Genomic DNA, 26817 nt, shown 5'->3' with positions numbered 1-26817 from the left:
CCAAGTTTGGAAAAGCAGATTAGGGCTGGATGACAGGCTTTCAGTTGTCATGTCAAGGAGTTGGAATTTTATTCACGTGGGCAATGTGAAGCCATGGTAGGCTTTTTAGTGGGCAGATGATGGGACTGAAACTGTAGATAGCAGCAGCGTACACAGTGGTCCAAAGTAGGGAGAGGCTAGGGATGAGGGGCTTATTATTTTTTGAGACAAGGTCTCTGTCACCTAGGCTGGAGTGCAGTGGTGTGATCATGGCTTACTGCAGCCTTGACCTCCTGGACGCAAGTGATCCTCCCACCTTAGCCTCCTGAGTAGCTAAGACCACAGGTGTACACCACCATACCTAGCTAATTGTTAAATTATTTGTAGAGATAGGGTCTTGCCATGTTGCCCAGGCTGGTCTTGAACTCCTGGCCTCAAGCAATCCTCCTGCCTCAGCCTCCCAAAAATGTTGGGATTACAGGTGTGAGCCACCACACCAAGACTTTTTTTTTCTTTTCTTAAACAAGATAGAAGTTTAAAGGCCGGGCGCGGTGGCTCATGCCTGTAATCCCAGCACTTTGGGAGGCCGAGGCAGGTGGATCTTGAGGTCAGGAGATCGAGACCATCCTGGCTAACAGTGAAACCCCATCTCCGCTAAAAAAAAAATACAAAAAATTAGCTGGGTGTGATGGCGGGCACCTGTAGTCCCAGCTACTTGGGAGGCTGAGGCAGGAGAATGGCGTGAACCTGGGAGGCGGAGCTTGCAGTGAGCCGAGATCGTGCCACTGCACTCCAGCCTGGGCAACAGAGTGAGACTCTGTCTCAAAAAAAAAAAAAAAAAAAAAAAAACAAGATAGAAGTTTATTTCTGCCTCAGTTAAAAGGTGTCTGGGGGCCGTGCATGGTGGCTTACACCTGTGATCCCAGCACTTTGGGAGGCCGAGGCAGGTGGATCACCTGAGGTCAGGAGTTCAACACCGGCCTGGTCGACACGGTGAAACCCCATCTTTACTAAAAATACAAAATTAGCCTGGTGTGGTGGCACACACCTGTAGTCCCAGCTACTCTGGAGGCTGAAACAGAATTGCCTGAACCTGGGAGGCGGAGGCTGCAGTGAGCCAAGATCGCAGCATTACACTGCAGCCTGGGCAAGACAGAGTGAGACTTTGTCTCAGATAAATAAATAATAAATAAACAAAAATTAGCCAGATATGCTCGCTTGAACTCAGGAGGCGGAGGTTGCAGTGAGCCAAGATCACACCACTGCACTCCAGCCTAGGCAACAGAGCGAGACTCGGTCAAAAGAAAAAAAAATGGTGAGCTGGGCGTGGTGACTGACGCCTGTAATCCCAGCACTTTAAGAAGCTGAAGGGGGCAGATCACTTGAGTCCAGGAGTTCGAGACCAGTCTGGGCAATATGGCAAAACCCCATCTCTACAAAAAATTTAAAAATTAGCCGGGTGTGGTGGCATGCCCCTGTGGTCCCAGCTACTTGGGAGGCTGAGGCAGGAGAATCACTTGAGCCCAGGAGGCAGAGGTTGCAGTGAGCCAAGATTACACAACTGTACTCCAGCCTGGATGACAGAGACCCCCATCTCAAAAAAAAAAAAAAGGTATCTGTTGGCTGGTCTGAAGATAGGTGTCTCAATTGTTCACGGCCAGTTACAGATCAAACTACTCTTTCCCCCTTCTCACTACTGCACTTGTCTTTTTTTTTCCCCCCACAAAGAATGGGGCTTCAGATACAACTGAAAAATAAAAGTGTCTGGTAGTAGGCAATCCAGAGCTGGCATGGTGGCTCTGCAATTAACAAGGACTTATGCTTCTTTTTGCTTCACCATCCTAGTGTGCAGCTTCCATCCTCATGGTCATCTCATGGTCTAATATGGCTTCTAGAGCTTAATTCATCTCATCTACATTCCAGATAGCAGACAGAAGGAAGGAAAGATGATTAGGGGGAGAGAGAGGAGCACAGAAGGACGCTTTCTAGTTAACTCTTTAAAGGGCCTTCTTGGAAGTCCAAGACAATACTTCCAACACTTCTGTTTATGTTCTCTTGGCCAGAACTTAGTCAGTTGGCCATATCCAGCTTTAAGGGAGACTTGGAGATGAGTTTTGTGGGTTTTTTTGTGTAACTTAAAAAATATCTTGATACGTAATTCGCAAACAGTGAAATGTACAGATCGTAAGTATACAGTTTGATAAGTTCTGACAAATGCATACACCCATGTAACCCACATCCCTCTGAAAATATAGAGCATTTCATCACCCCTAGAAATTCCCTCCTGCTGAGAGGACTTTTTTTTTTTTAAACAATACAAATGAGAGATAATGAAGGCTTCTTATCCTGAGGTGGGAGGGTTGTAGCTATGGGAATGGAAGGGAAGAGCTGGAGAGACTGTGGAAGGAGAATCCAGAGTAGACCCGTTGGATATGGGAGATGAGAGAAGAATGAATGCTGGTAGCAGAGCCACTAACAGAAACAAGAGATAGGGAGGAAGTCTAGGTTGTTACAAATGGATTGGAAGAATGAGTACAGTTAAGACTGTTGGCTGGGCGCATTGGCTCACGCCTGTAATCCCAACACTTTGGGATGCTGAGGCTGGCGGATCACGAGGTCAGCAGTTTGAGAGCAGTCTGGCCAACATGGTGAAACTCCATCTCTACTAAAAATACAAAAATTAGCCAGGTGTGGTGGTGGGTGCCTATAATCCCAGCTACTCGGGAGGCTGAGAGAGGAGAATCGCTTGAACCTGGGAGGTGGAGGTTGCAGTGAGCCAAGATCGTGCCATTGCACTCCAGCCTGGGCGACAAGAGTGAAACTCCGTCTCAGCAAACAACAACAACAACAACAAAAACTGTTTTAAAAAGTGGGCCGGGCGTGGTGGCTCATACCTGTAATCCCAGCACTTTGGAAGGCCGAGGTGGGTGGATCACCTGAGGTTGGGAATTCGAGACCAGCCTGACAGACATGGAGAAACCCTGTCTTTACTAAAAATACAAAATCAGCCAGGCATGGTGGCGCATGCCTGTAATCCCAGCTACTCGGGAGGCTGATGCAGGAGAATCACTTGAACTCGGGAGGCAGAGGTTGCGGTGAGCCGAGATCGCGCCATTGCACTCCAGCCTGGGCAATGAGCGAAACTCCTCAGAAAAAAAAAAAAAAAAAAAAAAAGTCTGGTGGCTCACGCCTGTAATCCCAGCACTTTGAGAGACCGAGGCAGGCGGATCACCTGACATCAGGAGTTTGAGACCAGCCTGGCCAACGTGGTGAAACCCCTTATCTACTAAAAATACAAAAATTAGCCGGGCGTGGTGGCGGGCGTAATCCCAGCTACTTGGGAGGCTGAGGCAGGAGAATTGCTTGAACCTGGGAGGCGGAGGTTGCAGTGAGTGGAGATCGCACCACTGCACTCCAGCCTGGGCTGCAGAGTGCAGTGAGACTCTGTCTCAAAAAAAAAAAAAAAGTGAAGTCTTTACACAAACATAAATGGATTATGTGTGCTGCCCTTTGAGAAGTTTGTTGATGAAAGGAGAAAGGAAATAGTAGCACCAGAGGAAAAGATCAGGGATTTACCCTGTTCTTACAGGATAACAGCTCCTTGCTCTTTTCAGCTAGCTTTTCAAAGGACAGGGATAGGACAGCCCCCTGCCTTCTTTCGGATACTTGGATCTATAACCTCCAGAAATTCAAGCTGAAGTAGTTGGAGGTCGGAGAGGAATGAGAACTGCCTGGGTGGGGTCTGCCAGCCAGACACTGCCAGGATAGCCACAAGGAGACAACTTAGAGGGAAGAACAGACAGCAACCACGTTGGACTCAGGCAGTCCTGGGTTTGAATCCTGTCTCTGTCACCACCTAGTCTGATGACCTTGGGCACATCCTGAGCACCCTGTGCCTTATCTGTAAAATGGAAACAATTATGCCGACCTTTCAGGGTGGTTTTGAGGATTAGAGACTAGCTCCTGACACACAGTAGGTAATCGTAAATGGGTGCTATTATTTGGCCCGACCCACGTTATAGGACAGAACGTCTAACGGATGTGTCAGAACGTGCGCCCTCCGGATCTTGGAGGGTACAGAGGGCGCCCCTCGGCCTCCTCCCTTTCGGAGGTGGGGACAAGGTGGAGGAAGGGCTGCAGGAGGAGGAGCTCTAGCATCGCGACCCGCCCCGTCCCGTCCAGTCTGGCCTGGGCGCCGCGGGAACGCTGTCCTAGCTGCCGCCACTCGAACAGCCTGTCCTGGTGCCCCGGCTCCCTGCCCCGCGCCCAGTCATGACCCTGCGCCCCTCACTCCTCCCGCTCCATCTGCTGCTGCTGCTGCTGCTCAGTGCGGCGGTGTGCCGGGCTGAGGCTGGGCTCGAAACCGAAAGTCCCGTCCGGACCCTCCAAGTGGAGACCCTGGTGAGGAGATAGTCCCGACCCTCAGCCCCCGTGGGCCGAGCCTTGTGGGGTGGTAATACTGGGGTCTCAACGAACCTGGGAGCCGGGAGGAGAGGAAGTGCGGGAACTGAGTTGGGGGTGGTGCCGGGTCTAGGGGCGAGAACGGGATCTTTGGAAGAGCATCCGTGACCCTTGTAGTCCGATCGTAGGTGGAGCCCCCAGAACCATGTGCCGAGCCCGCTGCTTTCGGAGACACGCTTCACATACACTATACGGTGAGGGGTCTGGGGGGCCGGGGCGGGGCCTGGGAGGGGGCGGTGCCCTGCTGAAACACGTCAGCTTTGGCTTGGACACGTGGCAAGCGGTTCGGGAGAAGAAACTCGGGGCTCTGGGGTCGTCGAGCACGTGGCGAGGGGAGAGACGTTGCTCTTCCGTGCCTCTTTTCCCTCCTTGCTTTTCTGCCAGTTCCTACCTGGCACGGAGAAGTGCACGGTGGAGAGATCTCTGAGAAGCGCCAGCCTTCTGGGGCTTCCTGTTCCTTACAGCGGTAAGGGGAACGCTAGGCTGCCGCTCTAAGGGGGCTGCCGCCGCCCAGCGGTCCAGGTGTGTGTTGCGCGCCTGCTGGGAGGGAGAGGGTGCTAGGTGTATATGCTCTTGATGCTCTCTCCCCCCAGGGAAGCTTGGTAGATGGACGTATTATTGACACCTCCCTGACTAGAGACCCTCTGGTTATAGAACTTGGCCAAAAGCAGGTGATTCCAGGTATGTGACCTGTGCCTCCCATTCCACCTCTTCCCAACCTAAGCCCTTTCTTAGCCTCTTCAGCTCCAAAGCTGCCCTGGAAATCCCCCCTGAAATGAGTAAGACCCTAGGGCTCTACCAGTTACCTCCTGAGGTTCAAACCTCACTTCTAGTACTCCACTTGTCCCATACCCTATTGGAAGCCAGAGATTTAAGAAGTGAGGGAAAGGTCAATTGAGGATGGAGGAGGAAGACTTTGATCTTCATGTCATGGGATTTGGGGAAGGTGGATAGCTTCCAGTTCAGTTGTGTCTTCTTCTTCAAGGTCTGGAGCAGAGTCTTCTAGACATGTGTGTGGGGTGAGTATCTGGGCAGGGGTGGGCCTGGGTACTCCCTTTGCATGGGTAGAGGCTTTCTCTGCCATCCTCTCTCCTTAAGCAGGAGAATGTGGAATAAAGGACCCTGCTTCCCACTGGACAGGTCCAGGTCATTGGGACCCCTGAGGACATTCAAAGCCTCTGTGCCTCTTGTGCTGTTGCTTTTGTTGGGGGAGTTGAGGCACATGGGGAGATGGACACCTTTGCTGGCCAGCCTGTTTGGTGTTCAGGTGGAAAAGTTCGTGTTTGGGGTGTGAAGATCCAGGGGGTTTTGCTGGAGGAGCTTCAGCTGGACTGAGGCTGCTAGCCTACCTCTCCTGCCTCTGGCTGTGACTGACATTCCTTCCCTCAGAGAGAAGCGAAGGGCAATCATTCCTTCTCACTTGGCCTATGGAAAACGGGGATTTCCACCATCTGTCCCAGGTAATCTGACTAGGACTCTCTCTCAGGCCATCAAAATACCCAGTCCCTAAAAGCTATAAGGAGCTATACTTTGTCTGATGCTTGAGAAGGTCCAGACCAAGTTTGTTTAGACAGATAGGAGTGGATGGGGCCTCCATCTACAGGGCCACTTTTCTCCTCCTCATATCACCAACGGGGACTAAAGACAACCTGATGAGGCCACCTGGCATGACCTCCAGCAGCCAGTAACTTGTTAGGGAAGAGACCTGTTTGGGCCACATGGGTCTGCTGCCTGTGCCACCACCTTTCCCAGAACACTGGACTTCTTTCCTGCCCTTTTCTACAACTCTACGCTGTGTCAGCTGTACAGCCACCGCCCCCCCCCCCCACCCCCCGCTTCCTTTCAGCCTCTTCAGGGAAGAGACAGTAAAAATAATCACAGTCAAGTAATTCAAAACAAAACAAAAAGCAACTGTTAAAGCCAAGTCTACCCCATAACTTTAAAAGCCATCATTGGTCACTGCCGACGTCTATTTTTGAAAGGTTGAGATGGACAGATTTCCCAAGATGCATATCTTTTGCTTTCAGTTCTAACAAATGTTCTATTAGCTAAAATGTGTTGTACTCCACAGAGTATTGGGCTCGTAATTCTTCTTCTTCTTTTTTTTTTTTTTTGAGACGGAGTTTCACTCGTTGCCCAGGCTGGAGTGCAATGGTGCAATCTTCGCTCACCACAACCTCCGCCACCCGGGTTCAAGCGATTCTCCTGCCTCAGCCTCCCGAGTAGCTGGGATTACAGGCATGCGCCACCACGCCCGGCTAATTTTATATTTTTAGTAGAGATGGGGCTTCTCCATGTTGGTCAGGCTGGTCTCAAACTCCCAGCCTCAGGTGATCCGCCTGCCTTGGCTTCCCAAAGTGCTGGGATTACAGGCATGAGCCACCGCGCATGGCTGGGCTCATAATTCTTATCCTAGTTCCAGCTTAGAGGAAGGCCTGGAAGGAGGGTAGGGGGCCCAAGGAGAAACTTTTACCCAAAGCCCTATTACCTCCCCATTCCCAGTGCTGCTTATTTGCACCTCTTCTGCCCACTCATTTCTGTTCCACCTGCCCTTTTACTTCTTAAGCAGCGTCCTCATCCTTCTTCCTCTTCAGCTCTTATGTTGAAGCTCCTGTTATCTCATAATCACGTTGAATGTGCTCATTGGTTGGTTGATTTTTAAAAGTCTAGTTTAAATCCATTTAATTTCAGCCCTGCAAAGACTCTATCTGTGTGGTTATTTGGAAATACGATAAATTAGTAGTTAGTATAGAGGGTTCTCCCACTTACAAATGGAGAAGAGCCTGTACATTTCATATTCACAGAAAGTTTTCCTGCATTCAAAGACTTGTCACTGGACCCAAGCCACATGTGTAGTTGGGGTCAACATGATTATCACTGGACTCTGCTCGTAATCCTCCTCTACTCTTGTCTAAAGGAATTCAACCTCACATTTAAATCTTGTCAGCTTCATAGTTGTTGGCTTTGCTGTGGCCTACCCTCCCTATTTTCATTCAGATTCTGAGCCCTGGATAAAATGCAGAGTCTAACCCTCTCCACCCCTCTGCCTCTCCAGCGGATGCAGTGGTGCAGTATGACGTGGAGCTGATTGCACTAATCCGAGCCAACTACTGGCTAAAGCTGGTGAAGGGCATTTTGCCTCTGGTAGGGATGGCCATGGTGCCAGCCCTCCTGGGCCTCATTGGGTATCACCTATACAGAAAGGCCAATAGACCCAAAGTCTCCAAAAAGAAGCTCAAGGAAGAGAAACGAAACAAGAGCAAAAAGAAATAATAAATAATAAATTTTAAAAAACTTCTTTGCATTCTTCATCTGATACTTTCTGAGACTGCCTTTGAAAGTGGGAATGAGGTAAAGGGCTGAGGAAAAAAGCGTTGTGAGTTGCATCTTGCCTGGCATGGGGATGGTTGTAGGCCCTGGATCACCTCTTCCCCTGGCCTCCTCTTGCTGTCCTAACTGACTTTAAGGACCTGGTCTTGAGTCTTCCCATAGGATCTCTAGGTCCTTAAGGTATGGATTTTGGCTCTCATGGTGCCCTGATTCTGAGGAGGGATGCTTAATTGAGCAGTGAGCCTCCTGGTAGTTGCCTAGCTGTTCTCTCTATTCCCTGGGACCACAGTGTTCCTAGTGTCCTCAAAGAGAACTGCTCTGTCCAATATGGAAAAGATATAAGGAGCTCATAAACTCCGTGGAAATTTTTAATAGCAACATCCCTACATTTCTGAAAAAAAAAAAAAATCTCTAGGAGTTGAAAGATTTTTTTTCCTTAGATCACAGGTTGTGGAAGATCATGTGGGCTGCTTCAATTATATTTTAAGTGGTTGGATGTTGTTTATCACCTGGATGGCCTATATGTATGGACAAGGGCTGGGGTAAGTTGCTTTGATAGTTGACTATAAAGAGTGGGTTGAGCTGGCTCAGCACTTCGTCACTCACTGAGATGCCATCCAAGTACTGCTTCAGCATCTCCCGCAGCTTCCCATTGATATCTAGCAGCTGGGCTCGTCTGTGTTGGAGGCTCAGTTGCTCCAGTTTCACTTTGTTGTACCTTTTCCAGAAATTCTCCATTCCTATGTAGTCCACCATCACCTGGGAGTGTAGTTACAGGGAGAAGGTGTGCAGCGAGACCCATTAGCAAATGCTGCCCAATGCCCCGCCATCCCCCAGGCTTTACCTTGGTGAGCTCCTCAGTAAGCTCTTCTAGATTATTCTCCTGAATCCCCTCCTGCTCCTTAGGAGTCAATACTGATGAATAAAAAGGCAGTACTTTTTCTTCCTCGGTTTCAAATTTCCTACATATTTCAGCAAGTTTAAGGATCTTTTCACCCTATTTGAAGCAGGAAGAGAGTTTATATTAGGAAAGGGAGTGGAGAGGGAAGCTAGTGGAGTTGGTTCCCCTGTTTGAACCCAGGGAAGCTACTCATCCGAGTGGGAAACAATAGCAATAAATACATATAGCAAATGGAGGTTACCATGTAACACACACTATTCCAAGTATTTTCTTATTGTAAAATTAATTCATAGCCTGGGAAACATAGGAAGACCCCATCTCTACAAAAATTATTTAAAAGCCAGGCATGGTGGCACATGCCTACAGTCTCAGCTACTGGGGAGGCTGAGATGGAAGGATCACTTGAGCCCAGGAGGCAGAGGCTGGAGTGAGACAAGATGGTGCCACCACACTCCAGCCTGGGCAACTGAGCGAGACCCTGTCTCAAAAAAAAAAAAAAATCATTCATTATTAATAATTCATTCCTTAAAAAAAAAAAACTCATTCTCTCATTCTTTTTTTTTTTTTTTTTTTTTTTAAAGATGGAGTTTCGCTCTTGTTGCCCAGGCTGGAGTGCAGTGGCGCGATCTCGGCTCACCGCAATCTCTGCCTCCAGGGTTCAAGCGATTCTCCTGCCTCAGCTTCCCAAGTAGCTGGGATTACAGGCATGCACCACCATGCCTGACTAATTTTGTATTTTTAGTAGAGACGGAGTTTCTCCATGTTGGTCAGGCTGGTCTCGAACTCCCAACCTCAGGTGATCCACCTGCCTTGGCCTCCCAAAGTGTTGGGATTACAGGTGTGAGCCACTGTACCCAGCCAAAACTCATTCATTATTAATTATTATTATTATTTTTAGACAGGGTCTTACTCTGTCACCCAGGCTGGGGTGCAGTGGTGCAATCCTGGCTCACTGCAGCCTCGATGTCCCAGGCTCAAGTGGTCCTCCCATCTCAGCTTCCCAAGTATCTGGGCTCACAGGCATGTGCCACTATGCCCAGCTTTTTTTTTTTTTTTTTGTAGAGATGGGCTCTTCCTATGTTGCTCAGGGTGGTCTCAAACTCTTGGGCTCAAGCAGTCCTCCCACCTTGGCCTCCCAAAGTGTTGTTATTACAGGCATGAGCCACCATGCCTGGCCAATTCATTTCAATTTAAAATGTAGACCGGACGCGGTGGCTCACACCTGTAATCCCAGCACTTGGGAGGCCAAGGTGGGTGGATCGCTGAGGTCAGGAGTTCGAGAACATCCTGGCCAACATGGTGAAACCCTGTCCACACTAAAAATACAAAAATTAGCCAGGTGTGGTGGTACGCACCTGTAATTCCAGCTACTCAGGAAGCTGAGGCAGGAGAATTGCTTGAACTGGGGAGGTAAAGGTTGCAGCGAGCCAAGATCATGCCACTGCACTCCAGCCGGGGCAACAGAGTGAATAAAACTTCATCTCAAAAAAAAAATTAATTAAAATGTAAGAGGGGGCTCGACGCAGTGGCTCATGCCTGTAATCCCAGCATTTTAGAAAGCCAGGGTGGGAAGATCGTCTGAGGCCAGGAGTTTGACCCAGCCTGGGCAACATGGCGAAACCCCATCTCTACAAAAAATACAAAAGTTAGCTGTGCACTGGGGAGGCTGAGGTGGTAGGAATGCTTGAGCCCAGGAGGCAGAGGTTGCAGTGAGCCAAGATGGCGCCACTGCACTCCAGCCTGAGAGACAGAGTGAGACCCTGTCTCACCAAAAAGAAAAAAAAAAAAAAGTAGGAAGGGGCTCACCAGGGTGGCTCACGCCTCTAATCCCAGCACTTTGGCAGGCCAAGGCAAGAGGACTGCTTGAGGCCAGGAGTTCATAACCATCCTGGGCAACACAGTGAGACCCCATCTGTAGAAATACATAAATAAATAAATTAATTTAATTTAAGAGGGGAGGAAACATGGAATAAAAAAGGTATTCTAAGTGTCCACTCAGCCAGGAAGCAGGAAGAAGCTCCCGCTATCCTTTCCAAATCCCTTTCACTTTGCAGGGAGGCAGGTTCCTTGACTTTATTCTGTGTTACCTTATCAACAATCTCTCCCTGTGTTACCTTATCAACAATCTTTCTCAGGGCCTTGAGGGTGGCATTACTTTCCAGAGTAAGTTTGACTAAGTTCTTCTGGGATGCTGCCCGGGCCTGAGTCCTTTGGGCCTTAAGTTTTCGCAGTTGTACAAGGACCAATTCCTTGTCATTACGGATATACCGGTTCTCATCTTCACTCTCACGGCTGTGTATCATGATCTTGTCTTTTGAAATAGTTATGGCATCCTAGAGGAACAGAGTAGATTAGGGGAAACACTTGACCAACTGAGGGTCTTCAGTGAGACAGGTAAAAGGGCTGTCTGGGGACTGAAATCAGAGCATATCATCTTTTCCCAACCAATGATCAGTGATGAGCCCCAGGGGAAACAAGGGGAAGCAAAAGAGGGGATAATAGAGCAGTTAAAGCAGTGAGTATTTCCAGGTGGCTACACTAACCTGTAGTTTCTGTATTTTTTTCATCTGTACTTCAATCTCTTTGGAGCTCTTCTCATCCTTCACCTGCAGGGTCTCAAAGGCAGCCTTTCGATCCTCTGTGGCATCAGTGTAATTCTTGAGTACATCCTGGAACTTTCTCCACAGATCTTCTACTATGCTCTCCAGGTGCAGTCTTAGAAAGTGCTTCTCTTCTAAATTCTAGCAAGTGACCCCAAAATAGCAAATGTTTGGAATTACCTTATTAGTGCCCTTTCACTCCTACCAGCAATCTCACCCTCTTGAACTGTTTGTAGCATAGTTTAGTACAGTGGTCTCCAATGAAAATGCCTACACAAGACCAGGCAGATGATATAAATATGTTTTGTGGGCCGGGTGGGGCCTGTGGTGAACTGGAGAGGAAATGCTGCATTTGGGAGGAGGAGGGGCAGCCACTGTGCTCCACGTGAGCCTTGCCATTTGGAAATGTGGCCCAGTGTTGCCAGATCTTTAAATTTTTCAAGGGAAGCTGAAAATTTGGATGTTTTTGTGAAATCTCCAATTTTTAAGTGTAGGATGCTTATTCAAAAAATTTTATAAAACACTGTGGGGTAAATAAAAACAAAGAACTCCATACCCAAACCTAGGTCTGCGGGCTGGCTAAGATTGCAACCTCGAGGACAGTGGAAAGCACTTTGGATCAACGGGCAGGAGACCTAGATTCTCCTGGTTCTACCACAAACCAGCAGCATGACTTTGGCAGGTCATTTTACTTACTTGTGCCTTACTTTCTTCATCTGAAAATCACAGGGGTGAAGCCAGATGATCTCCTTGGTGCTTTTTAGCTCTAAAATGCATTCCCTTGACATTTTAGAATGTCCTCCCTCCCAACCAATTTTCACAAAATTACAAAAAGCAGTAGGGATACCTACAGGGGCAATAGATGTTTTATTGACTGTGTTGGCTAAAGGGGTCTCTTCTACCTCTAGTAGCCTTGAGCATTTTTCTTTTTTTCTTTTTTCTTTTTTTATTTTTTTGAGACAGGGTCTCGCTCTGTCACCCAGGCTGGAGGGCAGTGTTGCTATCACAGTTCACTACAGCCTCCATCTTCTGGGCTCAAGCGATCATCCTACCTCAGCCTCCTAGGTAGCTTGGACCATAGGCGCACACTACCACACCTGGCTATTTTCTTTCTTTTTTTGGGGGGGCCGGTAGAGATGGGGGGGGTCTCCCTATGTTGCCCAGGCTGGTCTTGAACTCCCAGTCTCAAGTGATCCTCCTGCCTTGGCCTCCCAAGGTGCTGGGATTACAGGTGTGAGCCACTGTGCTCAGCCTCCTTGAGCATTTTTCTATCACCTCCTCCCACTTCTTGCCTATCTACTCTCCCTCCGTACCATGTTTTTGAGATCATTCCACATGCTCTGGAACTCCAGCTTGCTTTCATACTCAGAATCTATATAGTTCTGCTCCATGGCCATGAAGATATCTTGTAGATAGTGAATCTCTTTCTCATGTTGGTCAATAATTGTCTTCCTGTAGGAGACAAGACACTGTTCCTGCTCTGAGGGATACAGGATATTGACCAATAATGACAATTCAAAGCAGTATGTAATAAATCTATGTGAATGGTACAAACTCTTAGGTACTGATGAAGAAAAGAGAGAGGGAAGGCTCTATTCTTTTTAGGGCTAGAAAGAATGAGTAAGGTTATTTTATTTTGATTTCTGAATGGGTAATACATTCACGTGATACAAAAAAAGTACAAAAGATTACAGTGAGAAGTCTCTCTCCCATCCCTGTTCCCTGCCACATGGGTAGGATTTTGAGAGCTGAAAGTGGGTAGTTGGTAAAAGGAATTTGAGGAGTTAAATTTTAAAAGAAGAAAAAAAAAGTTATTTAAAAAAGTAAAACAATAACTTAGCCAGGTGTGGTGGCACGCACCTGTAATCCCAGCTACTGGGGACGCTGAGGCAGGAAAATTGCTTGAACCCGGGAGGCACAGGTTGCAGTGAGCTGAGATCGCGCCACTGCATGCCAGCCTGGACAACAGAGCGACACTCCGTCTTGAAAAAACAGAACAAAATAAAAAAATAAAACAATAAAGAAAAAAATAGTGAAAGAAAAAAAAGAAGAAAGTGGGTGGTGAAGGCACACAGACAGGGGCCTGATGTGAATAAAGGGAAGCTAGAGCTGCAAACTTAAGCCTGAGTTTGTTTAAAAGGAACCAAGATATTCTCTGCTGGGGGTCCTGTGATAATCAATGTGGGATGCTCCAAGATACTAGCCACTTGCTTACAGGCAACTCCTTGACACAGACTCTGGGCACTCCCCTGGATTCAATTCCCCATCTTCTCTTAGGCCCCCATACCTTTCTGTCTCAAACTCCTTGGTTAGGGCTTCCAGCTCCATGTTGTAACTTTCCTCCAGGAGACTGAGCCGGCGCCTCTGCAGGGCCAAGAGCTGGTCAACATTGTGCAAGTGGCTGCGCAGGGCACGGGCGTACTGCTCCTCGGCTTCGGACAGGTCTTTAGCTAAAGACTAAGCCAGAAAGAGAGAGTTACCATTCCAGCTGAATAGCATCTCTGTGAGAAAATAAAAATATATTCAGCTGGCAGTTTTTTCTTTGTTCCTAATGCCAATTCTTTGGCTTTAAGAATGCTGGCTGTCCTCCTCACTCTTGGGTAAAGCAAGAGTGATGGCAAGGGCTGAGCAAGGTGGCTCGCATTTGTAATCCCAACACTTTGGGTAGCCAAGGTGGGAGGATTACATGAGCCTGGGAGCTCAAGACTAGCCTGGGCAACATAGTGAGACCCCCCCCCCCACATCTCTACAAAAACAAACAAACAAAAAAACTCAAACATTACCCAGGCCGTAGTCCCAGCTACTCACAAGGCCTGGGCAGGAGGATTGCTTAAGCCCAGGAGTTCAAAGTTGCAGTGAGCTGTGATCATGCCACTACACTCCAGCCTGGGTGACAGAACAAGACCGTGTCTCAAAAAAAAAAAAAAAAAAAAAAAAAAAAAAAAGACCAGGCACGGTGGCTCACACCTGTAATCCCAGCACTTTGGGAGGCTGAGGTGGGCAGATCACGAGGTCAGGAGTTCAAGACCAGCCTGACCAACATGGTGAAGCCCTGTCTCTCCTAAAAATACAAAAATGCCGGGCGTGGTGGCACAAGCCTGTAATCCCAGCACTTTGGGAGGCCAAGGCGGGTGGATCATGAGGTCAGGAGTTCAAGACCAGCCTGGCCAACATAGTGAAACCCCATCTCTACTAAAAATTAAAAAAAAAAAATCCGGCCATGGTGGCAGGCGCCTGTAATCCCAGCTACTTAGGAGGCTGAGGCAAGAAGAATTGCTTGAACCTGGGAGGCAGAGGTTGCAGTGAGCTGAGATTGTGTCACTGCACTCCAGCCTGGGTGACAGTGCGAGACTCTGTCTCAAAATAAATAAATAAATAAATAATAAAAATACAAAAATTAGCTGGTGTGGTGATGCATACCTGTAATCCCAGCTACTCAGGAGGCTGAGGCAGGAAAATCGCTTGAACCCGGGAGGCCAAGTTTGCAGTGAGCTGAGATCACGCCACTGCACTCCAGCATGGGCGACAGAGTGAGACCCCCATCTCAAAAAAGAAAAAAAGAAGTGATAGCAAAGAGCCCCATGAAGCCAGCCAGTGTCCTGTGGATGACTAATATTTACAGTGATGTAGCTACCACTGAAATGAATCGGGGATTCTTAGAGAAATGGGTGCTTTGAGGTCTGATGCAGAAATTAAGTTGAACCTGGGGTATCTTTTTTTTTTTTTTTTTGAGACGGAGTCTTGCTCTGTCACCAGGCTGGAGTGCAGTGGCACGATCTTGGCTCACTGCAACCTTGGCCTCCCAGGTTCAAACGATTCCTGCCTCAGCTTCCCTAGTAGGTGGGACTACAGATGCATGCCACCACGACCAGCTAATTTTTTACATTTTTAGTAGAGACAGGGTTTCACCATGTTGGCTAGAATGGTCTCGATCTCTTGACCTTGTGATCCGCCTGGCCTGGCCTCCCAAAGTGCTGGGATTATGGGCGTGAGCCACCGCGCCCGGCAGAACCTGGGGTATCTTATCATAAAAGACAGCAAAGAAACTATAAAAGACCAAAAGGGTCATGTCAGAAGGACCCAGGAACCAACATGAAGTGCCTCACTGAGGCAGATTTTCCAAAGAAAATCACAGCAATATCTCCCATCCTACAATTCTCTGCTATGTGACCTTGCCACTCCCCCATCAAAAGGTGGTGTCTCTTCTTCCAGTTCCTTGAATTTGGGCAGACCCTATGACTACGTGGGTCAATAGAATATGGTGGAAGTGACACTATGCCAGTCCCAGGCATAACCCTTGGCTGGCCTGGCAGTTTCTGCTTCCCGCCCCTTAGAATGCTTGTTCTTAGTATGGTCCCTCCAGGAGCCTAACAGTCATGCTGTGAGAAGCCAAGTGCACATGAATTTATTTATTTATTTATTTATTTATTTGAGATGGCGTCTCGCTCTGTCACCCAGGCTGGAGTGCTGGAGTGCAGTGGCGCGATCTTGGCTCACTGCAAGCTCTGCCTCCTGGGTTCACGCCATCCTCCTGCCTCAGCCTCCTGAGTAGCTGGGACTACAGGAGCCCGCCACTATGCCCAGCTAATTTTTTGTATTTTTTAGTAGAGAGATGGCGTCTCCGTCGCCCAGGCCGGAGTGCAGTGGTGGGATCTCGGCTCATTGCAACCTCCTCCCCACAGGTTCAAGTGATTCTCCTGCCTCAGCCTCCCAGAGTAGCTGGGATTACAGGCATACACCACCACACCTGGCTAATTTTTTGTATTTTTTAGTAGAGATGGGATTTTACCATGTTGGTCAGGCTGGACTCAAACTCCTGACCTCGTGATCCGCCAGCCTCAGCCTCCTAAAGTGCTGGGATTACAGGTGTGAGCCACCATGCCCAGCCAGAAGTTTTTTTTTTTTTAACAGTTATCACTGGAGGATATCAGATAACCAATTTTTTTAAAAAACTGGCAAATAAAGGCAAGAGAAAGAATCAAGCATTTATCTTGCCTTTCCTATATAAACTATAGCTCTGAGTAATTGAATAGAAAATGAGGGGAAGTATCTCTTTTCAGAAATACTCAAGCTAATGAACAAAAAATGAATAATACTATTAGAAAATCAGGCCAGGCACAGTGGCTCACACCTGTAATCCCAGATCTTTGGGAGGCTGAGGCAGGAAGATCATTTGAAGCAAAGGTTTGAGGCCAAGAGTTTGAGACTAACCTGGGCAACAGAGTGAGGCCCCCATCTCTATTTCTTTTTCTCTTTTTTTTTTTTCTTACTGGATCACTACATCCAGCCCCCATCTCTATTTCTTTTTCTCTTTTTTTTTTTTCTTACTGGATCACTACATCCAGACCCCATCTCTATTTCTATTTCTTTTTCTTTTGAGTCAGGGTCTTGTCCTGTCACCCAGGCTGGGGTCAGGTGACATGATCACAGCTCACTGCAGCCTCAACCTCCCAGGCTCAATTGATCCTTCACCTCAGCCCCCTGAGTAGCTGGGACTACAGGCACACATCACCATGCCCAGCTAATTTTTAAGTTTTTTTGTAGACAGGTTTTTGCCATGTTGCCCAGGCTGGTCTCGAACTCCTGGGCTCAAAGGATCTGCCTGCCTCAGCCTCCCAAAGTGTTGGGATTACAAGCATGAACCACTGTGCCTGGCCCCATCTCTATTTCTAAAATAAAATTTAAACATTTTAAAAATAAGCATTTTTGCATCTCCCAATGATTTAATGGATCAACAGCTGCTAACATCACAAAAAGAGAGCTAGACAATATGTGCCTCTTGATACAACATCGCTAAGCATCTAAATCCAATTACCAAAATAAAAATACAGAGGACAAAGTAATGTGTTAAACTGCAATACAGAATACTATGCAGTTGTAAAATAAGAAGCTTTTTATGGGAAAATATGGAACAATCTCATATATATATGAGCACAATCTCGGCTCACTGCAACCTCTGTTTCCCAGGCTCAGGTGATCCTCCTACCTCAGCCTCCCCAGTAGCTGGGACTATAGGCACATACCACCACACCCGGCTAATTTGCATATTCTTAGTAGAGACAGGGTTTTACCATGTTGCCCAGGCCGATCTCGAACTCCTAGGCTCAAGCGATCCGCCTGCATTGGCCTCCCAAAGTGCTGGGATTTCAGGCATGAGCCACTGTGCCCGGCCTCCAAGATATATTATTAAGTGAAAAAAGCAAGGGGCAGAATAGTATATAATATGATCATTTATGTAAAAAAAGAAAAAAGTTTCCTTATGAAACTAGAATTATTGGAAGGAACACTGGGTACCTGGAAGGCACTGGTGGGGAGGAACTTTTCTCTATATAACCTTTTTTTCTTTTGAATTTTGAATAATGTGAGTGTATTACCTTCAAAAAAGTAAAACAAGATTAAACAGAAAAGCATTTACGGAATTGCCCACATGATCCAGGCACCTTGAGTCCACTCACTGTAAACTACCATGACCTCTACACAGAGACAGCTTTTACCTTATATGTTTACAATGATAAAAGGATCTTATGAAATAGGTTCTGATAATGGAAGACTATTCACTCACTCAACAAATGTTTACCTAACCCCTGCTATGTACCAGCACTGTGCTGGATGTTGAGGATTCAGAGATAAAAAGATATGCCCACTGCTCCCAAAGGAGCTTAGAGTCTAGTAGGAAGAGTTACATAAATAGAAAATCACAACATAACATGGAAATTGCTCTAAGGTTGCTGATTTATTGAGTGACAATGAGATATAAAGGATTGAGTGCCTACATCTGACTAAGCACTGGGAAAGGCTTCATAAGAGATGTCATTTGTATCAACTCTTGAAGGAGGAATGAAAGTTTGCCAGGATGATCGGGCATGGTGGCTCACTCCTGTAATCTCAGCACTTTGGGAGGCTGAGGCAGGTGGATCACCTGAGGTCAGGAGTTCCAGACCAACCTGGCCAACATGATGAAGCCCCGTCTCTACTAAAAATACAAAAATTAGCTAGCATGGTGGCGCACACCTGTAGTCCCAGCTATGCAGGAGGCTGAGGCAGGAGGATCACTTGAACCTGGGAGGTGGAGATTGCAGTGAGCAGAGATTGCACCACTGTACTCCACCCTGGGCAACAGAGTGAGACTCCGTCTCAGAAAAAAAAAAAAAAAAAAAAGGGTGGGGCTGGGCGCGGTGGCTCACGCCTGTAATCCCAGCATTTTGGGAGGCTGAAGTGGGCAAATCACTTGAGGTCAGGAGTTCGAGACCAGCTGGCCAACATGGCGAAACCCCGTATCTACTAAAAATACAAAGATTAGCTGAGTGTCGTGGCGCACACCTGTAATCCCAGCTACTTGGGTGGCTGAGGCAGCAGAATCGCTTGAACCCGAGAGGCGAAGGTTACAGTGAGCCGAGATCGCTCCACTGCACTCCAGCCTGGGAGACAGAATGAGACTCCGTCTCAAAAAAATAAATAAATAAAAATAAAAATAATAATAAGAAGAAAGTTTGCCAGGACGACTGGAGAAGAAATGGAGATGAGAATTCCAGATACGGGGAATAGCATGTGCAAAGGCACAGGTAAGAAACAAGGCTGGCTGTATGAAAAGTACAGGTAGGCAGAGGCCAGGTGTGGTGGCTCATGCCTGTAATACCCAGCACTTTGGGAGGCCAAGGCAGGCAGATCGCCTGAGGTGGGGAGTTCGAGATCAGCCTGACTAACATGGAGAAACTGCGTCTCTAAAAATACAAAATTAGCTGGGCGTGGTGGCACATGCCTGTAATCCCAGCTACTTGGGAGGCTGAGGCAGAAGAATCGCTTGAACCCAGGAGGTGGAGGTTGCGGTGAGCCGAGATCACACCATTGCACTCCAGCCTGTGCAACAAGAGCAAAACTCCATCTCAAAAAAAAAAAAAAAAAAAAGGAAAAGAAAAGAAAAGTACAGGTAGGAACCAGATCATGAGGGCTTTGATGTTTTTACTATGGAGTTTGGATTTTTTCCTGTAGATGGGGGAACCACTAAGATTTAAGCAGTGGAGTGACAGGATTAGATTTCTGCTTTAGAAAGATAATCCTGGAACTCACGCCTATAATCCCGGTACTCACGCCTATAATCCCAGCACTTTAGGAGGCCAAGGCAGGTGGATCACCTGAGGCCAGGAGTTAGAGACCAGCCTGGCCAACATGGTGAGACCCCGTCTGTACTAAAAATGCAGAAATTAGCTGGACGTGGTGGCGTGCACCTGTAATCTCATCTACTCAGGAGGCTGAGGCAGGAGAATCACTTGAACCCGGGGGGCAGAGGTTGCAGTGAGCCAAGATTGTGCCACTGCACTCCTGCCTGGGTGACTCTGTCTAAAAATAAAATAAAATAAATAATAATAATCCTGGTAGTTCTGCAGAGAATCTAGAGGCAGTTCAATGTGAAGGGTGGAAAACAGGAAACTATTACTAATAGGTTAGGTTAGAGATGATGCCCAGGTCTCAACTGCAGGAGGACAGTGGAAAAAGACAGTAGGGTATAGCTTTGAAAACTATTTTAAAGTAGACGACTTATACAACACTTAGTAACAGAGGTCAGGGATAGATGCAAAATCTAGGATGGACTGGACCCAGTGGCTCATGCCTGTAATACTAGCACTTTGGGAGGCCGAAGTGGGAGGACTGCTTGAGGCCAGGAGTTCAAGACCAGCATGGGCAACATAACAAGACTGCATCTCTATAAAAAATTTAAAAATTTGTTAGGTGAGGTGGTATGCACCTGTGGTCCCAGCTACTCCAGAGGGTGAGGTGGGAGGATCAGCCTGGGCAACACAGCGAGACCTTGTCTCTACTAAAAATTTAAAAAATAATTTAAAAATTTAGCCAGTCGCTGAGTGCGGTGGCTCACGCCTGTAATCCCAGCACTTTGGGAGGCCAAGGCGGGCGGATCACGAGGTCAGGAGATCGAGACCATCCTGGCTAACACAGTGAAACCCCGTCTCTACTAAAAATACAAAAATTAGCCGGGCGTAGTGGCGGGCGCCTGTAGTCCCAGCTACTCGGGAGGCTGAGGCAGGAGAATGGCATGAACCCGGGACTCAGAGCTTGCAGTGAGCCAAGATCGCGCCACTGCACTCCATCTAGCCTGGGCAACAGAGCCAGACTCTGTCTCAAAATAATAATAATAATAATAATAATTAAAAAAAATAAAAATTTAGCCAGTCGTGGTGAGAGCCTGTAGTCCCAACTGCTCAGGTGGGAGGATCACTTGAGCCCAGGAGCTTGAGTGTAGTGAGCTATGATCGTGCTACTGCACTTCAGCCTGGACAACAAAGTGAGACTCTGTCTCAAAAAACAAAATAAAATAAAGCCAGGGTAATGTGTAAGATTGGCCCTAGAAAACTGGTTAAAGGGTGAGATGGCCAGACTCAGAAATCCAGGGAATGCTGAAGTTCAGAGGATGGAGAGAGGAAGATAAACTCACTGGAGTGAATGATTTATGTCCCAGAGGTAGGAAAAATGACAGAATGGTGTCATGCAAGCCAAAGGAGAATTTCAAGACCCAGGCATGACCAAGAATGTCAGTGCCATAGAGAGGTTAGGTTAGATAAAGACTAAATGATGAAAAGTAGCCACAATTCTGAACCAGTGGCCTTTACCTGAGCAGTTTCCTAGAGAAGGGTAGAAATCAGATGTTGTGGGATACAGGGTAAAATGGAAGTGAAGAAGTAGAGATAGTGAGGATCACTAACATTTCCACATTTAATATGTGTTGTCTTATTCAGGAATGACCCTGAAGGTGGTTAATATTAACAGTGTGTGATTTACCTAAGCAAGAACTGTTATAAGCTGCGAGGCTGCTGTGTAGGAAGAAGTTAATTGTCTCAGGGTGAACCTGGCCAACTACTCAGCTTCCCTTCACCCATTCATGCCTGAGGTTGCAAATATTTTTTGTGAAAAATCAGATCTTGGCGGTGACCTTGAACAGTACGAGATACGTAACTCCCACAAACTTAGCATTCCAATAATGGAACACTAGGCAATGAACACTGCTGTTCTTATCAAGTGTTTTTTTAGTTTTTTTTTGAGACAGAGTCTCACTCTGTCGCCCAGGCTGGAGTGCAGTGGCACAATCTCTGCTCACTGTAAGCTCCACCTCCCAGGTTCACGCCATTCTCCCGCCTCAGCCTCCCAAGTAGCTGGGACTACAGGCGCCCGCCACCACGCCCGGCTAATTTTTTGTATTTTTAGTGGAGACAGGGTTTCACCATGTTAGCCAGGATGGTCTCGATCTCCTGACCTCGTGATCCGCCCGCCTCGGCCTCCCAAAGTGCTGGGATTACAGGCTTGAGCCACCGTGCCTGGCCCTCTTATCAAGGGTTTGATAACTTCCAATAAGTGTCTGAAAAAGCCTCTTAAAAATCCATAAGGTATGGGCTGGGCGCGGTGGCTAACGTCTGTAATCCCAGCACTTTGGGAGGCTGAGGTGGGTGGATCACCTAATGCAGGAGTTCCAGACCAGCCTGGCCAACATGGTGAAATCCTGTCTCTACTAAAAATACAAAATTACCTGGGCGTGGTGGCGGGCGCCTGTAATCCCAGCTATTCAGGAGGTTGAGGCAGGAGAATCGCTTGAACCCAGGAGGTGGAGGTTGCAGTGAGCCGAGATCGCGCCACTGTACTCCAGCCTGGTGACAAGGGTGAAACTCCTCAGTGGCTGGGCGTGGTGGCTCATGCCTGTAATCCCAGCACTTTGGGAGACTGAAGCAGGCGGATCACCTGAGGTCGGGAGTTTAAGACCAGCCTGACCAACATGGAGAAACCCCATGTCTACTAAAAATACAAAATTAGTGGGCGTGGTGGCACATGCCTGTAATCCCAGCTACTCAGGAGGCTGAACCTGGGAGGCAGAGGTTGCAGTGAGCCAAGACCGCACCATTGCACTCCAGCCTGGGCAACAAGAGTGAAACTCCGCCTCAAAAAAAAAAAAAAAAAATTCCATAAGGTATAACTGGTGGGGTGTGGACTTCTAATGAATAATGGTTATTGCAAATTTGAGGACTCTTGATATTTATCTCTGGAAGCTGCCCAGGGTCTGCTGAGCTTTTTCCCCAGGGGTTAGGCTATGAAAGAGAAATGTGTGTTTTCTAGAGGGGGAATACCATGTTGGCAATGTATATTTTGCTGCTACTGTGGGCTTTGTTTTGTTTAAAATGGAAAAGACTCTGGCTGGGCGCAGTGGCTCACGCCTGTAATCCCAGCACTTTGGGAGGCCAAGGCGGGTCACAAGGTCAGGAGATCGAGACCATCCTGGCCAACATGGTGAAACCCCCATCTCAACTAAAAATACAAAAATTAGCCAGGCGTGGTGGCACACGCCTGTAGTCACAGCTACTCGGGAGGCTGAGGCAGAAGAATCACTTGAACCTGGGAGGCGGAGGTTGCACTGAGCCGAGATTGCGCCACTGCACTCCAGCCTGGCAACAGAGCGAGACTGTCTCAAATAAATAAATAAATAAATAATGGAAAAGACTAAGGAGAAGGCAGTAAATGGAGGCAGAATATTAAAAGACAAAAGAAGGGGTACAGAAAATCCCTTAGAAGAAAAGATAGGATGGAATCAAGAACTCAAGAACCTCCCAAGAGCATAAGGATGGCTGATTGAATTTCTTAGAAATCCAGAACTGCTCTTACCCATGGAGATCTTCTCAACCTTATCCAGGGCCACTGAAGTTGAATCAAGAGGCCAAACAATTTACTTGAATGGAGCACTGCAGTGGGAATCAATAAACACATGCCAGAGTCCTGGTTCTCTCACTGACTATGTGACCTTGGGCAAGTCAGTTCCCCTCTGGAACTGAGCCTTCTGACACTGAAATGAAGGTGTGGGACTCATTTCAAGTCACTGGGTGATGTCTACTGTGCCTTATGACTCTACTATTGGATAGTACTGGTTTTGGGCAATAGATGACAAGGAGAGTGGGTCCTCTAAGGGAGAGAGGGATGAAAGACAGCCCAATATTCTATTTTTTATTTCTGTGAAAACCGTTTTTACCAATAGCCTGGCTTTCTCACAGCCTGTGTCTTATGAAGGCTTTAAGACGGATTAATTCACTAGGCTCATTCTATTAAGAGGTCAGGAAGCCATACTCAAGGTTTCCTTGGAAAGAGTGCCTACCTTGATGACATTGTCCTTACAGTCCACCACTCGTTCAAATGTTTGGCTGAGGATCTCAATGTCCTTATGAAGTTCTCTGGTCTTGACTTCCCGAAGGACAGTTCTCCACTGTGTGTTAATCTTATTAAGGTTTAGAGCACTGTTGTGTTCCTCCTTGGCCAGCTTGTCCTGTGTGAAGGAATAAATATACCTCCAGGAAGTCAGGGCCTTTCAGTACAACAAACAAGATCACTCTTAATTTGTCAGCTGACACCTTACCCCTTTTCGATGGGAACGGCCTGATGGCATTTAGGGAGGGCAAGGGTGAATTTCCTTCAGGGTGGGAGCATCAGAGTAGGATGTTGTTTGTAATGACCCATCTCCAGGGAGAATATCAGCATTCCAGACAGCTGGGACAGCTGACAGGACCTACGGTCCCAGTTCTGGGATTCAATAGAGATTGCCAAGCTGTATACCACCCATCCCCTCCATGCTTTGCAGAGAACACCCCCGCCTCCCAAACAATGTTGCCTGAAATCTAAGTATATCTGGGTCTCAGGATTTCCGGAGGAGGGGAGGTCAGGATGAAAATGAGGTTTCCTCAGTGACAGGGCCAGGGCAGGGGGTGGATGGGGTTGAGCAGGACATAATGCAAAAGGCCATCACCTTCAAGAACTGGCTGAGGAGCCTCTCCTTCTTTTTGGCCATCTCCTCCTCTGCCAGCAACTTCTGCTGAAACAGAAGCAGCTGCTCCTCATCGGACAGGTGCGCCTTGGCCATTTTTTCTTTCTTAGGCATGGCGGGCAGGGGATTTGATCCGGGAAAGAAGCCTCGGCCTGCCTCGGCCCGCGTTACAGAGCGTAGAAGAAAAATGTCCCTAGAAAGGAGCCTTCCAGAAGTGCCCCTGGTTGTGGGCGGTTGTGGGACCGGAGATCTCAGCCCTCGAACAGGAGAGACCCCCGGCTATCAGTGAGGCTGAGCTCTCCCACGGTAAGACGCGTCTAGTCTCCTAGCAACGAGGATCTCGCTAATATGGAGAGGCAACGGGCTAGAAGAGTCCCTGTCTTGGAGCGCCCCCTACCCAGTGGAGGACCGCGGTCGGTTTTTGAGAGGGTCCTTTTAACTCTCAAAAACTTGTCTCCTCGGTGCATTTTATTTATTTATTTATTTATTTATTTATTTATTTATTTATTTATTTATGACATAGAGTCTCTCTCTGTCGCCTAGGCTGGGCACGATCTCGGCTCACTGCAACCTCCGCCTCCCAGGTTCAAGCAATTCTCCTATCTCAGCTTCCCTTCAGTGCACTTTTATAAACCTTCCTCAGACCCCTTGCGAAGCCCAAGATCGTCAAAAAGAGAACCAAGAAGTTTATCCGGCACCAGTCTGACCGATATGTCAAAATTAAGCGTAACTGGAGGAAACCCAGAGGTATTGACAACAGGGTTCGTAGAAGGTTCAAGGGTTAGATCTTGATGCCCAACATTGGTTATGGGAGCAACAAGAAAACAAAGCACATGCTGCCCAGTGGCTTCCGGAAGTTCCTGGTCCACAACGTCAAGGAGCTGGAAGTGCTGCTGTTGTGCAACAAATCTTACTTTACTGAGATCGCTCACAATGTTTCCTCCAAGAACCGCAAAGCCATCGTGGAAAAGAGCTGCCCAGCTGGCCGTCAGAGTCACCAACCCCAATCCGAGGCTGCGCAGCAAAGAAAATGAGTAGACGGCTCATGTGCATGTTTTGTGTTTAAACAGCTCATGTGCATGTTTTGTTGCAAACAACAACAACAAAAACCTTTTTTAAAAAGATAAGTGTTGGAGAGAATGTGGAGAAACGAGAACCCTCATATATTGGTGGTAGAAATGTAAAATGGTGTAGCCACTTTGGAAAACAGTTTGGCAATTTTTTTAAATGTTAAACATAAATTTACCATGTGACCCAATAATTTCACTCTTAGGGATCTGCCTAAGAGAAATGAAAGCATGTATACACACAAAAACTTGCACAGGAATTTTCTTATCTGTCTCACTCATAATAGCCCAATTGGAAAAATTGGAGACAACCTAAATGTCCATTAACATGTGAATGAGTAGACAAAATATGCTATGTCCATACAATGGAATATTATTTAGAACAAACTATGGATGCCAGCTACAATGTGGATGAACCTCGAAAAGAATATGCAGGCTGGGCACTGTGCCTCACACCTGTAATCCCAGCACTTTGGGAGGCCGAGGCGGGAGGATCGTTTTAGCCCAGGAGATCGAGACCAGCTTGAGCAATGTGGCGAAATCCCTTCTCTACAAAAAATACAAAAGAAGTTAGCTGGGCGTAGTGGTGCGTACCTGTTGTCCCAGCTACCCCAGGAGGCTGAGGTGAGAGGATCACCTGAGCCCCAGAGTTCAAGCCATAATCAAGCCACTGCACTCCAGTTGGGTGACAGAGCAGCCCTGTCTCAAAAAGAAACAACAACAAAAACTAAACAAACAAACCCTTTTTTTTTTTTTAAGACGGGAGTCTCACTCTGTCACCCAGGCTGGAGTGCAGTGCGTGATCTCGGCTCACTGCAACCTCCACCGCCCGGGTTCAAGAAATTCCCCTGCCTCAGCCTCCCGAGTAGCTGGGACTACAGGTGTGCACCACCATGCCTGCCTAATTTTTGTATTTTTAGTAGAGACGGGGTTTCATCATCTTGGCCAGGTTGGTCTCAAACTCCTGACCTCAAATGATCCACCCACCTCGGCCTCCCAAAGTGCTGGGATTACAGGCGTGAGCCACCATGCCCAGCCAAAAAAACCCTATGCTCAGTGAAATAAGCCAGACACAAGTGATTACATATTGTATGGTTCCATTTATATGAAATATCTGGAAAAGGCCAAGCTATAAAGACAGAAAGTAGATTACTTTCTTTTCTTCTCCCTTCCCTTCCCTTCCTTTCTTTCTTTCTCTCTCTCTCTCTGTCTCTCCCTCTCTCTCCCTCTCCATCTCTCTCCCTCTCCCTCTCCCTTTCTCTCTCTCTCTTTCTCTTTTTTTGACTGAGTCTTTCTCTGTTGCCCAGGCTGGAGTGAGGTGGCACAGTCTCGGCTCACTGCAACCTGCACCTCCCAGGTTCAAGCGATTCTCCTGCCTCAGCTTCCCAAGTAGCTGGGATTACAGGCACCCGCTACCACACCCGGCTAATTTTTTGTACTTTTAGTAGAGATGGGGTTTCACCATGTTGGATCACCTAAGGTCGGGAGTTTGGGACCAGCCTGACCAACATGAAGAAACTCCATCGCTACTAAAAATACAAAATTAGCTGGGTGTGGTGGCACATGCCTGTAATCCCAGCTACTCAGGAGGCTGAGGCAGGAGAATCGCTTGGACCCAGGAGGCGGAGGTTGCGGTGAGCCGAGATCGTGCCATTGCACTCCAACCTGGGCAAC

General features: G+C 47.5%; 2 protein-coding genes and 1 pseudogene across 3 annotated transcripts; 2 read left to right on the top strand and 1 right to left on the bottom strand.

The window, feature by feature from the left end:
- The first annotated feature begins 798 nt into the window (after positions 1-798).
- Positions 799-7738, top strand: FKBP11 (FKBP prolyl isomerase 11). 2 transcript variants are annotated; one of them, XM_054442216.2, is made up of 6 exons: positions 799-4380; positions 4569-4634; positions 5034-5121; positions 5426-5459; positions 5830-5897; positions 6073-6922. In XM_054442216.2, the coding sequence occupies exons 1-6, from the start codon at positions 4252-4254 to the stop codon at positions 6126-6128; spliced, it is 441 nt and encodes a 146-aa protein (XP_054298191.1). In that variant the 5' UTR covers positions 799-4251; the 3' UTR covers positions 6129-6922. The 2 variants fall into 2 exon arrangements, with proteins under 2 accessions (XP_054298191.1, XP_054298189.1); XM_054442214.2 differs by lacking the exon at positions 6073-6922 and adding an exon at positions 7496-7738 and having other exon boundaries at positions 806-4380; positions 5830-5900.
- CCDC65 (coiled-coil domain containing 65) lies at positions 7673-24421 on the bottom strand. The gene is made up of 8 exons (XM_054442213.2): positions 24059-24421; positions 23414-23581; positions 13559-13728; positions 12585-12723; positions 11215-11412; positions 10786-11004; positions 8615-8767; positions 7673-8529 (listed from the first exon to the last, which is right to left on the bottom strand). The coding sequence occupies exons 1-8, from the start codon at positions 24188-24190 to the stop codon at positions 8254-8256; spliced, it is 1455 nt and encodes a 484-aa protein (XP_054298188.1). The 5' UTR covers positions 24191-24421; the 3' UTR covers positions 7673-8253.
- Positions 24264-26631, top strand: LOC129010702 (large ribosomal subunit protein eL32-like; annotated as a pseudogene).
- The last annotated feature ends 186 nt before the right edge of the window (positions 26632-26817 follow it).

This window comes from Pongo pygmaeus, chromosome 10 (genome assembly GCF_028885625.2).
Source record: "Pongo pygmaeus isolate AG05252 chromosome 10, NHGRI_mPonPyg2-v2.0_pri, whole genome shotgun sequence".
NCBI lineage: Eukaryota > Metazoa > Chordata > Mammalia > Primates > Hominidae > Pongo > Pongo pygmaeus.
The sequence above is the reverse complement of the archived record's forward strand: the minus strand, read 5'-3'. Positions and strand labels throughout refer to the sequence as shown.